At 33.4% G+C, this 12,221-nt stretch overlaps 1 protein-coding gene across 2 annotated transcripts in view; it reads right to left on the reverse strand.

Moving 5' to 3' along the window:
- Positions 1–70: 70 nt before the first annotated feature.
- The window catches only part of LOC144971356 (E3 ubiquitin ligase Rnf121-like), a 28,904-nt gene continuing 16,753 nt past the window's right edge, over positions 71–12,221 (reverse strand). Inside the window, exons 6-9 of one of the 2 annotated variants that reach the window (XM_078912142.1) lie at positions 11,352–11,485; positions 10,318–10,419; positions 8,869–8,993; positions 71–5,847 (exon numbers count right to left, since the gene is read on the reverse strand). In XM_078912142.1, coding sequence (XP_078768268.1) covers positions 8,873–8,993; positions 10,318–10,419; positions 11,352–11,485 — 357 coding nt within the window. In that variant the 3' untranslated portion in view covers positions 71–5,847; positions 8,869–8,872. Of the gene's footprint in view, positions 5,848–8,632; positions 8,994–10,317; positions 10,420–11,351; positions 11,486–12,221 lie in introns of those variants that run through there. The other variant, XM_078912141.1, reaches the window with a different exon arrangement.

Consider the following 12,221-nt stretch of genomic DNA (forward strand, 5'->3'; position numbering starts at 1 on the left):
GAGCTATTCAAGTAGGCAATAAAAGTTACTGTATTTATTCTTCATTTATACACAATTAAAATAGATAGAATTACAAATCTTAATAATATTTAATATCATCACTAAATTTAATTCAAAAGCATCAGATAATGGACAAACTCAATCCATCAATCAATTTTCAACTGCATACATACTATTGTTTTGGAAGTTTTTAAGCGTTTTACGGCGCTTGCAACACGTTTAGTCATATCAGCGCCAGTGAAAAGGAAGAAAATTGAATAGTAAAAACATTCTAGATGTACAATTAAAAAAGAACTTGAGGAAAAAGGAAAACAGAGGGGAATGAGTTCAAATAGGGAACAGATGTAGATTCCAAGAGCACACTATCAGTGTACTCATTTTGAGATCACCCAGAAACCAGCACAGGATCCCACTAAATTTAAAAGGAACACACTCAAATGTTTACAAATCATTTTTTTTTTAAATAAAAAAATAGAAAAAAAATATCATCTCCCAAAACTATTACTATACATTCGATTGTTTCCTTCCCAGCCAAGGACTCTGGTCAGGGTCAAGACAAAACTAACTTTTGTTTGTTTGTTGCTTTAGGTCTCTTCCAACACAATTGAGGTTATATGAGAGACCGCTGAAACAAAAAAACAAGCAATCTAACAAAAATAGTACAAATGTAAATCAAAATCATAACCTAAAGACATCATAAGCTAAATTATAAATAACCAAGAACAAACAGGCAGAAGATTTACAGAAAAAAAAATATCCCTGTCAAAAATACAATCACAAACCAAAGAAGCAGGATAGGCTAGTAAAGAGAAGAAGAAACGACATCACTATCGGATCGTACACCCATGCGAACATCATAGGTATCTGATTCAAGGGTGATGCTCCCATCCAACCACCCGCATAAAACTAACTAATCTCATTCCAAGACAAAGACAGAAAGCAATTGGAAAACAGATACACGGTAAAGGGGGATAGAAGACACAGCAAGCACCTCGCTGGAAACATACTATTTTGAACTATTCCCAATTTCTTTTAAATAAAAAAAACAAAACCATTTATTGATAAAATTTAATTAAAAACCCATAAGATTTTAAATATAAGACAAAGGGAGAAACTGCCGAAAACTGACAAAGCATCAAATCTTTTTTTTTTTAAACTATTGGTCTGGAGAGGTTTTTCTTCATGAAATGAAATGATAGATTGTCAAATAGATAGTCCAAATAATTTTCATGCTTCATTAAAACAATTGCAGACGAACATTTTTAAAAATAAATCCAACTTGATAATAGTAAAACATACATTTGGTGGCCAAAAGAAATAATATGAAAACTAAGTTAGTTTTGGGGTCTTTTTTTTCCTTTTTTTGTGGGGCAGGATCAATTAGGGCAGAGTAGTTGACCTGTGTCCTGTGTAACACTTTGCCCTAGTACCTAGGTCAAGGTCATAGAGTCTCTCTCTATCAACTACACACGTACACACACATACACACAATAAAATAGCAGTAAAACAAATTAATTGAGATATCATGGAAGTACAAAATTCACACGTCTGAAAATGTTTGTTTTTTTGTCATCACCAAATATGAAGACAATTGTTCGTACATAATTTATCCCTTCCTATCTCACTCACTCACTCACACGCACACACACACACACACACAATCACACACATGTTGCCTAACCCAAATCCTCCACCTCCCCCCCCCCCTCCCCCTCTACACACATAATAAATTCATCACCACCACAGAGAAACAGTCAGATCATTTACAAAAATAAAAAGAAGAGGAACGTACAATGATAACAATTACTGCTTATAACTTTATATAATTGAAAACATTACATCCTGGAACAAAAACAAGTACAAAATAAATAGAGTATGTGTTTATATATGAATATTAGGCCAGGAGTATACAATACTTCAGTAGGTTCGAATCAATGAGACAAAAAGAGCAAACAATATGGGATTCTTGTGGAAATGGAGATTTAAAACAGTGAAAGTATTCACCTTGACTAGGATTAAAAAACAAAACATTCGTCCATACATCCTGATGAGGGACACGATTGAAACAAATATACGATTGAAACAAATTACTTGATAAAAACTAGTCTTCTGACAAATTCTAAATTATACGTTTTTTTATTATTTGTTTTTAAGGGTTTTACAGCACTTGCAAAACATTACGGTCATATCAGCGCCAGTAAAAAGGAAGAAATGGGATCGTAAAAAGCTCTAGAATTACAATTGAAGTGCCCAAAAAAAAAGGAGGACAAAGGGGAATTTGTTGAAATAGGGAACAGATGTAGATTCCAAGAGCACACTATCAAAGTACTTAGTTTGAGATCACCTAAAAGACTCACCCAGACACAAGCACAAGTTCCGACTAAGTCATCAGAGGTCTGATCCTCCCAAAATTAAATAAAACCTGGTGCAAAAAGCTCGTATGTAGACTTCAGAGTTTTGATCTGCCGATCGTGAAAATTGGGACTTCAGAGGTTTGATCCGCCGACCATCGATATGTAAAACAAACAATACAGTTAAAAACAGAGAGATGATTTACAAGGAAGTAAAAATATCATCTGGCAAAACTAACTATACATTTGACTGTTCCCCTCCAAGCCAAGGTCAAGACAAAACCAAGTAATCTCATACCAAGACAAAGATAGAAAGCATGTTGGAAAACAGATATAGAGGGATAGAAGACACAGTAAGTGCCTCCCTGCCCACAATGGGAGGTCGGGAACCCCACCCAGTTCTTTATCATAAAATCTCAATAAACTAGCATACACGTAATAGAATTAAAATCTTAAATACTGAAATTAAAAAAGGAAACAAAATAAATTTAAAAATAAATATTGCTAACTTACAAATATGCAATCACAAAACGGGAGCAAAGAAAGAAAGAAGGAAAAAAATAGAAACATTATTTTAAAAATTTAAATTGTCCAAATGAAATAAAGTAATAAACAAAAATGAATATAACAGCTTCAAAAAAAGAACAAAATACCAAACACGGAACGTTTCAGGCTCAAAACCCTTCGTCAGCCAACAGCAAAAAACAATAAAGACATTAAAATATTACTAAATTCCAGACAGAGGACAGAGATAGTTGGTAGGTCTTCTCTTGGACAATAAATCTTGGAAAGATTTCCAATACATTTCTAGAAGAGAAGACCTACTAATTATCTCTGTCCTCTGTCTGGAATTTAGTAATATTTTAATGTCTTTATTGTTTTTTGCTGTTGGCTGACGAAGGGTTTTGAGCCAGAAAACGTTCCGTGTTTGGTATTTTGTTCTTTTTTTGAAGCTGTTATATTCATTGTTGTTTATTACTTTTAACAGTCCACAGCTTCTATCAGCCTGGCATCACTTTGAATAGGCAATAGTGTACAGTAAATCCCCCTCCTCAACGCCCAACTCATTGCTATGGTACATCAAGCAAAGCAGCCAGACAAGGGATGATATCATGTAAGTCTGGTCCCAGGCTCCACTCTCATTTACTACAAAAGTTTTCAGTTTTCCTCTGGCACGCCGCTACTGTCAACTGGGGTATCTTTGCCTCTTGAATTTTGGACCAATGAGAGACTGTTTAGTTTTGTGGCAATGATTTCCTTTAATAAAAATTCAAGTCTTTCAATGGGTACAATAACTGAAACAAAGCTGACATTATTCAAAATGCTCCAAATTCACAGCAGAGGCAAAGTTCCCCACAATTGACGCTACTCTTTTCATTTCCTATCACAACAGATATAAATATCACCGTCGTTCACTTTTATGAATTAATATCCCCCAAGATAAATAATAATAAATGGCGTTTATATAGCGCTTTACCCCGTTGTCACAGGCTCTAAGCGCTTTACATGTTCATGGAAAAGTGATATGAATTAAATTTAACAACAAAATATGACAATATTAATGCAACTTATGATGTAGAACGATAAAACTTAAGCGAGATTTGAAAGTTGTCAACGAATCCGGGAATCTCAACAATAGCAGATCAATAACAAAAAACTATCTTGCTGTGCCTATCCGTGCTTGTATTTGGCTTGTGGCAGAAGGGAAATAAAACTACCAGTTTTCATAGCCTTAAAATCGAATCAGAAGCAACAAACTGAAGTGAGAGGACAATAGTAAAGAAAAAAACTATCACAAAGTATCAGGTACCAGGGATGATCTTTTTCTGTCAAAACCGGCTTTTTGGAAATGTTTCTTCCTGCTGACCTGACCTTGTTCGGTATTGGTGAGTTGATTTATTTAAAAAATGAAAGCATTGGTTGTTTAAATGAACAATTAAGGGGGAAGCTAGATGGATAGAAATCCTTTTCTAAGATTCAAAAGTGAGATACCATTTGATGGGGAGCTTGTTTTGTTTGATGCTTGCAACACATTATCAGGAAGAATATGGGATAGTAAAAAGTTATAGGATTGCAATTAAAGCACCAAGAAAAAGTAAGACAAAGAGGAATTTGTTGAAATAGGAAACAGATGTAGATTCCAAGAGCACACAATCAAAATACTTGGTTTGAGATCACCTAAAAGTCTCATCCAGACACAAGCACTAAGAGGAATACAATCAAATGTTTACAAATCATATATAATATGTAAAATATAATAAAGTGCATAACAGAGAGATGATTTACAAGACAAAAAATATCATCTCCCAAAACTCTAACTATACATTTGACTGTTTCCCTCTCAGCCAGGATATCCGGCCAAGGCCAGGACAAAACCAAGTAATCTCATCGCAAGACAAAGACAGAAAGCATGTTGGAAAACAGATATAAGGTGATAGAAGACACAGTAAATGCCTCCCTGTCCACTATGGAAGGTCAGGAACCCCACCCAATTTGATGGAGTGAATCATTGGACAAAATGTTTTCATATGTTTATATTATGTTCTTTACGAGAATAAAATTCAAGCTTTTCTTTATTTTCGCCAGGCGCATCCCTGATGTACACCAACACACACCATGTGAAGTGAAAAAGTATTTGTATCAGTAGTTGAAACTCGTCAAACTCATCATAATATCACCAACCCATGAAATGTGCTGGTCCTGAAATGGGGGTATAACATTAACAGGGTTATACTGTACATTGAAAAGTAAGGAAGCAATTCAATGGGGATGAATAAACATCAACACTTTGGGGAAATATCAAAACAATCAAATGGAAAGAGTTACAAACTTCGTATGTCATTATCGTAAGTGGCAATGAATGAATTTACACTATGGGTACAAAATTATCTGTTGCAAAACAAGATATCTCAATGGATCAAGAGATATTAAACTGTTATTATTAAACTAAATTCTTCAACCAGGTTAAATAAATGCAATATGTTACATTGTTACATTTCTAGTCTTTCATCTGCTTATGAATGCCCCTTGCAAATATAAGATCTAGGTTTATCATTCATCAAATGAAAAAAATAAAAAAAAGAGAGAGAAACCCTTACAAAATGCTCTTATTTTTAAAAAAGTAAAATTAGACCAGCATAAATTAGATGTGGTAGTAAAAAAGTGTCCCTATTTGAAAGAGGATCCACTTGGATTTCAACGATACAACTTTGAAAACAAGAAAACAAGCAAACAAATAAAAAAATTATGACCTGTCACAACAGACAAACAACCTCTTTAAATATTCAAATTTAAAATTAAATAAAAATAAGATCAAGAAAAAAACAAATGTATCAACCATTGGTGAATAATTTACATATCCATACTTAAATAATAAGTCACTCTTAAATGCTTCCACAAAATGTAAAATCATGAACTTGATCACAGATCGATACACGAGTAAACGGCCAAGACCTCCATCTCTTTTCCCACCCAACACGTCTACATTAATCTGTATCTGGATGGGGGAAAAATACAAATCAAAACAAAATAGAGCCTTAGTGCTGACATTTCATCTTTAAAATCAAATTTCTATTGATAAAAATGGTGGCTATGCAAAACTACCCAAGCTCCCACTGGAAAAACATTCCTTACTAATAATATCAGCAAAAAAGGTGTAGGCGGCCTGTATTTGTTCCCAAATACCATGTCACGATATTGTCATTAATTAGAGTAATGTAACCGAGTGGCAAAGTCAGATTACACCTTCCCCCCTCCCACCTCTTCCTCAAAAATAAAAAATAAAAAAAATATCATAATAGATGCGGAAAAATCGTCAAAATCCCCATCCCAGTATCATAGTCATAGACATCCCATACATTATCTCATGGGAAGGATTAAACATCACTCCAAAAATGATCACAAATTGCATATATTATCGGCACTGAAGTTCATTGATTACTAAAATTACTTAACTCTTTCAGAGCTAAGGCTATATTCGCAAGACCAAGCGACATTTGAATTCGGTGCAAAAACTCAATTAAAATACCTCCCCCCCCCCCCCTCTCTCTCTCTTGGGCCAATTAAATGTTCTGATGAAAGAAATGATACCATTGGTTCAATTTATAGTACTTTTGTAGAAATCAGGATTGGATTACATTAATATTTCAAGACCTGCCGCACTGTGTGGCCATTGGCCAGTAGAACAGATTCTGCTCTGGCCACACAGTATGGCCAATGGCGCTGAAAGAATGAAGCTGACTGTGACCAATACAATACAATATAGGACATAGGAAGCAATGTGGAAACAACCAAAAATAAAATTTTAAAAAAGAAGACACCATTCATTGGATTAATGAGAAACTACTCATAATAATATAAAAACAAACTTAAAAATATTTTTTTTAACTTTTAATCATATCAATTGCTTATGGTATAAAATCAAAAACATGAGTAACTAAACATAAATAAAATAGCTACCAGCTGCCCTAATCCACTTGTGAAATGCGGCTACTAGAATCATTGATTTTACAACATTGGTTTGGACAATACCAGCATCCAGAACATTATCAAATATATTGTTATATAACCATTCCTTTCACGAAAACTGTCTACTCATCTCTCAGAAGCACCAATATATTATATATTAACACACAAGACATTCAATTATAGATATTTTTATCATTTTTAAGTTGACATATTTTATGGTTTGCCCAATGTATTATGATTAACTGTCGGGTAATCATAAGAATTTTCCAAGCCATCCAGAACAGGGTTCAGAAATAAATTAGCGAAAACGCAACAAAATAATTACCACATATAAGATTTAAAATGTTCAGATGCACAAACTTATTGCCTTTCATGTTACAGAGAAAAACACCGTTCAACAGAATAAAACCATTATTTCAAATGTCCTAACCAAACCTAAATCTTACTATTGCATTCTATATTTTTTAACTCCATAATCTCTATCTTTAAATCGTAACTGAATCTAAATTGCATACATTTTTGGCTTACTATATAAACCAATCTGGTTTACTCACAACGTACAATCATCACTGATAAAAACAAGAAGTGAAGTGAATAGGAAATGTTTTTATTCTCTGTTGTCTTCTGGCACAACGTAAGTGCCTGTTCCACTCACTTTTCTCAATCATCACTGGCAAGCTTCATTCCATTGCTAGAGTCTTTATCTAAGCACAACTAAACAAAATGACCCATCTTACCGGGGTTTTTTTTGTTGTATCTTTTTCTATTTTTTTCATTTCATGAAATCAATTTCATCACAAAGATGAAGGAAGATAACTATGGCAGTTGGTCTCACTAAAACTTTTATCAAATTTGATGATGATGAAAATAATAATACATACTGTGATCAAGTAATATCGAATTCAATAATATTTCAGTTATTGATACATTGATAATGATAACAGCAATGATATAAATGATGATGATAATAACAATTATAATAATATTAATAATAATAATAACAATATACCAATAATAATAATAATAATAATATAATAAATAATAATAATATAATAATAATAATAATAATAATAATAATAATTTTAAAAAAATATTTAAATAAGAAAGAAACAGACCAACCAATATTTATTTTGTACTGGTCATGGTAATAGCAGGTGAAAAATTGAACCTCACCATTAAAAAAATAAAAATAAAAAGCAGTTAGAGAATTGAGCGAGCTGCTGTGCACAGAGTGAGCCGAGCACTTCATGGTATGTGACATGATTTGTTTCCATACCATAGCAGGGTACCATCCGCAGGGGAATTATCTTAACTCAACATAACAAGTGAAAAAAATAAACAAAACAAAACAAACAAACAAAAAAAAAATAGAAATAAATAAATAAATCAAATAACATAAATAAATAAATAAATAAATAGTTAAATGAGTAATAATGGATAAAAAGATAAATGAAAATTTACAACCAAAAGATCTGTTTGATCTATAGGCTTTTGCCCTGTGGCTATTTAAATTATATTATATATATATGTATATTTTTTTTATTTTTAACTATGCTGACAGGCCTGTCACTGGAAAATAAACAATAAAAATTCGGTACTGTGTAATTTGGGAGGAAAAAGTGTGTAATTTCCAACAACAAAAAAGGAGTGTAATCTATGGCAGCCCCATTTGATGAAACTGTATAAAGTATACTCTTTAACTGTAAATATAAATACAAGGAAAACGACGGTTTTACAAAAAAAATACTTAACTTTCAAAGATATTTGTATTTGTCTTATTGGCACCATTTTTAGTTTTTGGTTTAAAAAAATTCTTTCTTTTTGTGAGAGTTATCATCTCTGCTTTCATAAAACAGGTACGAAGAAAACAGGAATAAAAATTTTTAAAAAAGGAAAAAAGTTTAATAGATATAAAAAAAGAATCTGGCCAAAAATAAAATAGTAAATTTGGATGATATTAGTCCATGTGGCAGGTCTGTTGCTTGAATGTGGCAACTCATTTGACATCCCTGGGATGTGGACACAACGTGTTCATACGAGACAATCCTACCCGATCATTCCAATCCCAGAATCCAGTTGATTCCTTGTACAACCCCAATGATGACCGGTTGCCAGGCAACCAAATATCGAATCCAATCCAAGAGGTTGCCATACATGACATGTGGCCGTTCCCATCTGAAGAGGTTTATAGTCAAGGATTTGAATAGACACTTAGAGATAACCACGCCTCTTGGACAGTTGTCATAATGTAAACAATGACAGTGATTGGTTTGTTTGTTTGTTTGTTGCTTTAGGTCTCTTCCAACACAATTGAGGTTATATGAGAGACCGCTGAAACAAAAAAACAAGCAATCTAACACTAACAAAAATAGTACAAATGTAAATCAAAATCATAACCTAAAGATATCATAAGCTAAATTATAAATAACCAAGAACAAACAGGCAGAAGATTTACAGAAAATAAAAAAATATCCCCTGTCAAAAATACAATCACAAACCAAAGAAGCAGGATAGGCTAGTAAAGAGAAGAAGAAACGACATCACTATCGGATCGTAAACCCATGCGAACATCATAGGTATACGATTCTAGGGTGATGCTCCCATCCAACCACCCGCAGACTTAGAGATAACCACGCCTCTTGAACAGACGTCATAATGTAAACAATGACAGTGATTGGTAAACATAGTAAATTATACAGATTTTACTACCGATGGTATGTATCTAACTAAAATACCCACTGTTATACAGCTTGATGAACAAAACCAACACAGAAATCTACGTGTAAATTTAAACATTAATAATATAATTGAGAAAATTGTGTGATAACTCGTCACCCATTTGAAAACAATAACAATGATCAGAGAAAGGTTGAATTCATTCACTTACTATTGTTTATAAACAACCAACTATGTTTGTCCGAGCACGTGTGAAGGTGTGTCACTAATTCCATATTTGGATTGGTCAAAAATCTACTGGTTAATTAAATGATACTAAAGTAAATCACAAACTGAACTAATTTGGATTCAACTTGACTGCTGAATTAAATAAGGAAATAAAAAGTCCATAACTAATTTATTTTCCTCTTCACCAATTAATAGATGCGATAAGAAATCCCCTACCATACCTCTACCCCCAAAAGGTTAAAATACCAAAAGGTAAAGGCTCTTTACTCACATTCTCTCACACTGTACTCAGGTGTAAAATGAGTACCTGACCATTAACAGCGTTGTCTCTGCTGGAAAATTTGTATTATCGCCTAACAGGCATCATGTCTCGTTCTACATGTTAAATGTTGCTGTTGGTTAGGGACCCCTTGTAAAGTGCATTGAGCACATTAAGTGGATGTTGCACTATATAAAAGCTCATTTTTTTGGGTGATTTTTTATTTTTTTATTTTGTTCTTTTTAAAGTTGTTATATTCATTTTTATTTATTACTTTTGACAGATCACATTTCCTGACAGCCTAGTATTACTTTAAAATATAAAATGAAAGGATACGGCCCAGGAAACATCCTCTTCAGGTCCACCTTCTCCTTGCAGTATGGACATATCTGTTTCTTTCCTACGATGCACCAACCACGTATACAAAACTCGTGGAATCTGTTTGAAATAAGAAGTCAAGGAAAACAAACACAGAGCACTTACACGATTCATTACAAGAGGATAATGTTTGAAATAAAAAGTCTTTTAAAAAATCGCAATCGTCAAACTGACTGATCTTCAACCTGATTAAGTTTCCTGATCTTACATGAGGATGGAGCAGATGGCATCTACGGTTTAAATTAATAAAGTCCAGCGAAAAATTGTTGGAAACCCGACAAGCACTGGACATTTTACAGGTTAACAGTTCAAAACCAAATGAATATGTTTTTGTTTCTGTTTTTAAAGGTTTTATGGCGCTTGCAACACATTTACCCCTTAGATCATCTCAGCGCCAGTAAAAAGGAAGGAAGAAAATTGGAAAGTAAAAATACTCTAAATGTACAATCAAAAGGACTTGAGCAAAAAGTAAGACAAGGGGATTTGGTTCAAATAGGGAACAGATATAGATTCCAAGAGCACACTATCAGTGTACTTAGTTTGGGATCACCTAAAAGTCTCTCCCAGACACCAGCACAAGTCCCCACTGAGAGAAATACACTCAAATGTTCACAAATCATAAGTTAAAAAAAAAAATAAAAAAAAAAAATAACAGTACATAACAAAGAAATAATTTACAAGGAAAAATGTATCATCTCCCAAAACTATAACTATACATTCAACTGTCTCCATCCCAGCCAAGGACTTTGGCCAGGGTCTGGACAAAACTAAGTAATCTCATTCCAAGACAAAGACAGAGAGCAATTGGAAAACAGATACAGGGGGATAGAAGACACAGAAAGTACCTCCCTGCCCAGCCCACTATGGGAGGTCGGAAACCTCACCCAGAAATCAAATAAATAAATCAAATTGAGAAAAAGTTTTTAAAAATTACTCAAAATCAATCACACGTCACCAAGTGAGTTGACAAGTAAGTTTTATACAAAGGATACACATGACCACAATTCAATTTAATTGTCTTCTCTAAAATGGCGTCGTCATCACTCATGACAAATATCTCATTGCCACACACAGCACACATGTTGTTATCAAGTCTTTTGGCAGGGAGACCCTGGGCTGAGTAGTACTGGATGTGAAATCGGACAAACAAACAAAATAATGCTTCAATTTTAATTTAGTAATTACATCAATTGGATAAAATTATACACACACACACACACACACACACACATATATATATATATTGAATCGTGTTTGATACAAATATGGTACGAAAAGTGCTCGACATGCAGTAATGGAGCAAAACAAGATACAACCTCCACACCTCAACATTTAGAAACACTAACAAAAAAACATCCACAAAACTCAGCGAACATATTTGGAAATTAAAAGACAACAAACTAGACCACAACATTTCATGGAAAATTTTATCTAAAGCAACAGGATACACACCAACATCAAAACAATGTAGCTTATGCCTGGAAGAGAAATATACTATAATCAAACACCCTCATGAAGCCACACTCAACATGAAAAGTGAGATATACGGAAAGTGTCCCCATCGGCGTAAATTCTTGTTAAGCAACTTTAAAGCGGAACCACTTCAAGAAACAACAACAGTCAACAAAACAACTCAGTCCTGACGATGGCAAATTAAGCCTGAAACATTAATGTAGACTGTCTCAAACATTGTGGTAAATATTTTAAATAATAATATATATATATATATATATATATATTTATGAGTGTTGGTGGGTACTCGTAGGCGACTGAGGACGTGGAATAAGCCCACAGAAACGAACGTCTCGGCCATATAATGTGAGTGACAATTTGTATTCAATATATATATATTAATGATGTCC

Source organism: Berghia stephanieae, chromosome 4 (assembly GCF_034508935.2).
Source record: "Berghia stephanieae isolate SIO BIC M18660-M18661 chromosome 4, UCSD_Bste_1.3, whole genome shotgun sequence".
NCBI lineage: Eukaryota > Metazoa > Mollusca > Gastropoda > Nudibranchia > Aeolidiidae > Berghia > Berghia stephanieae.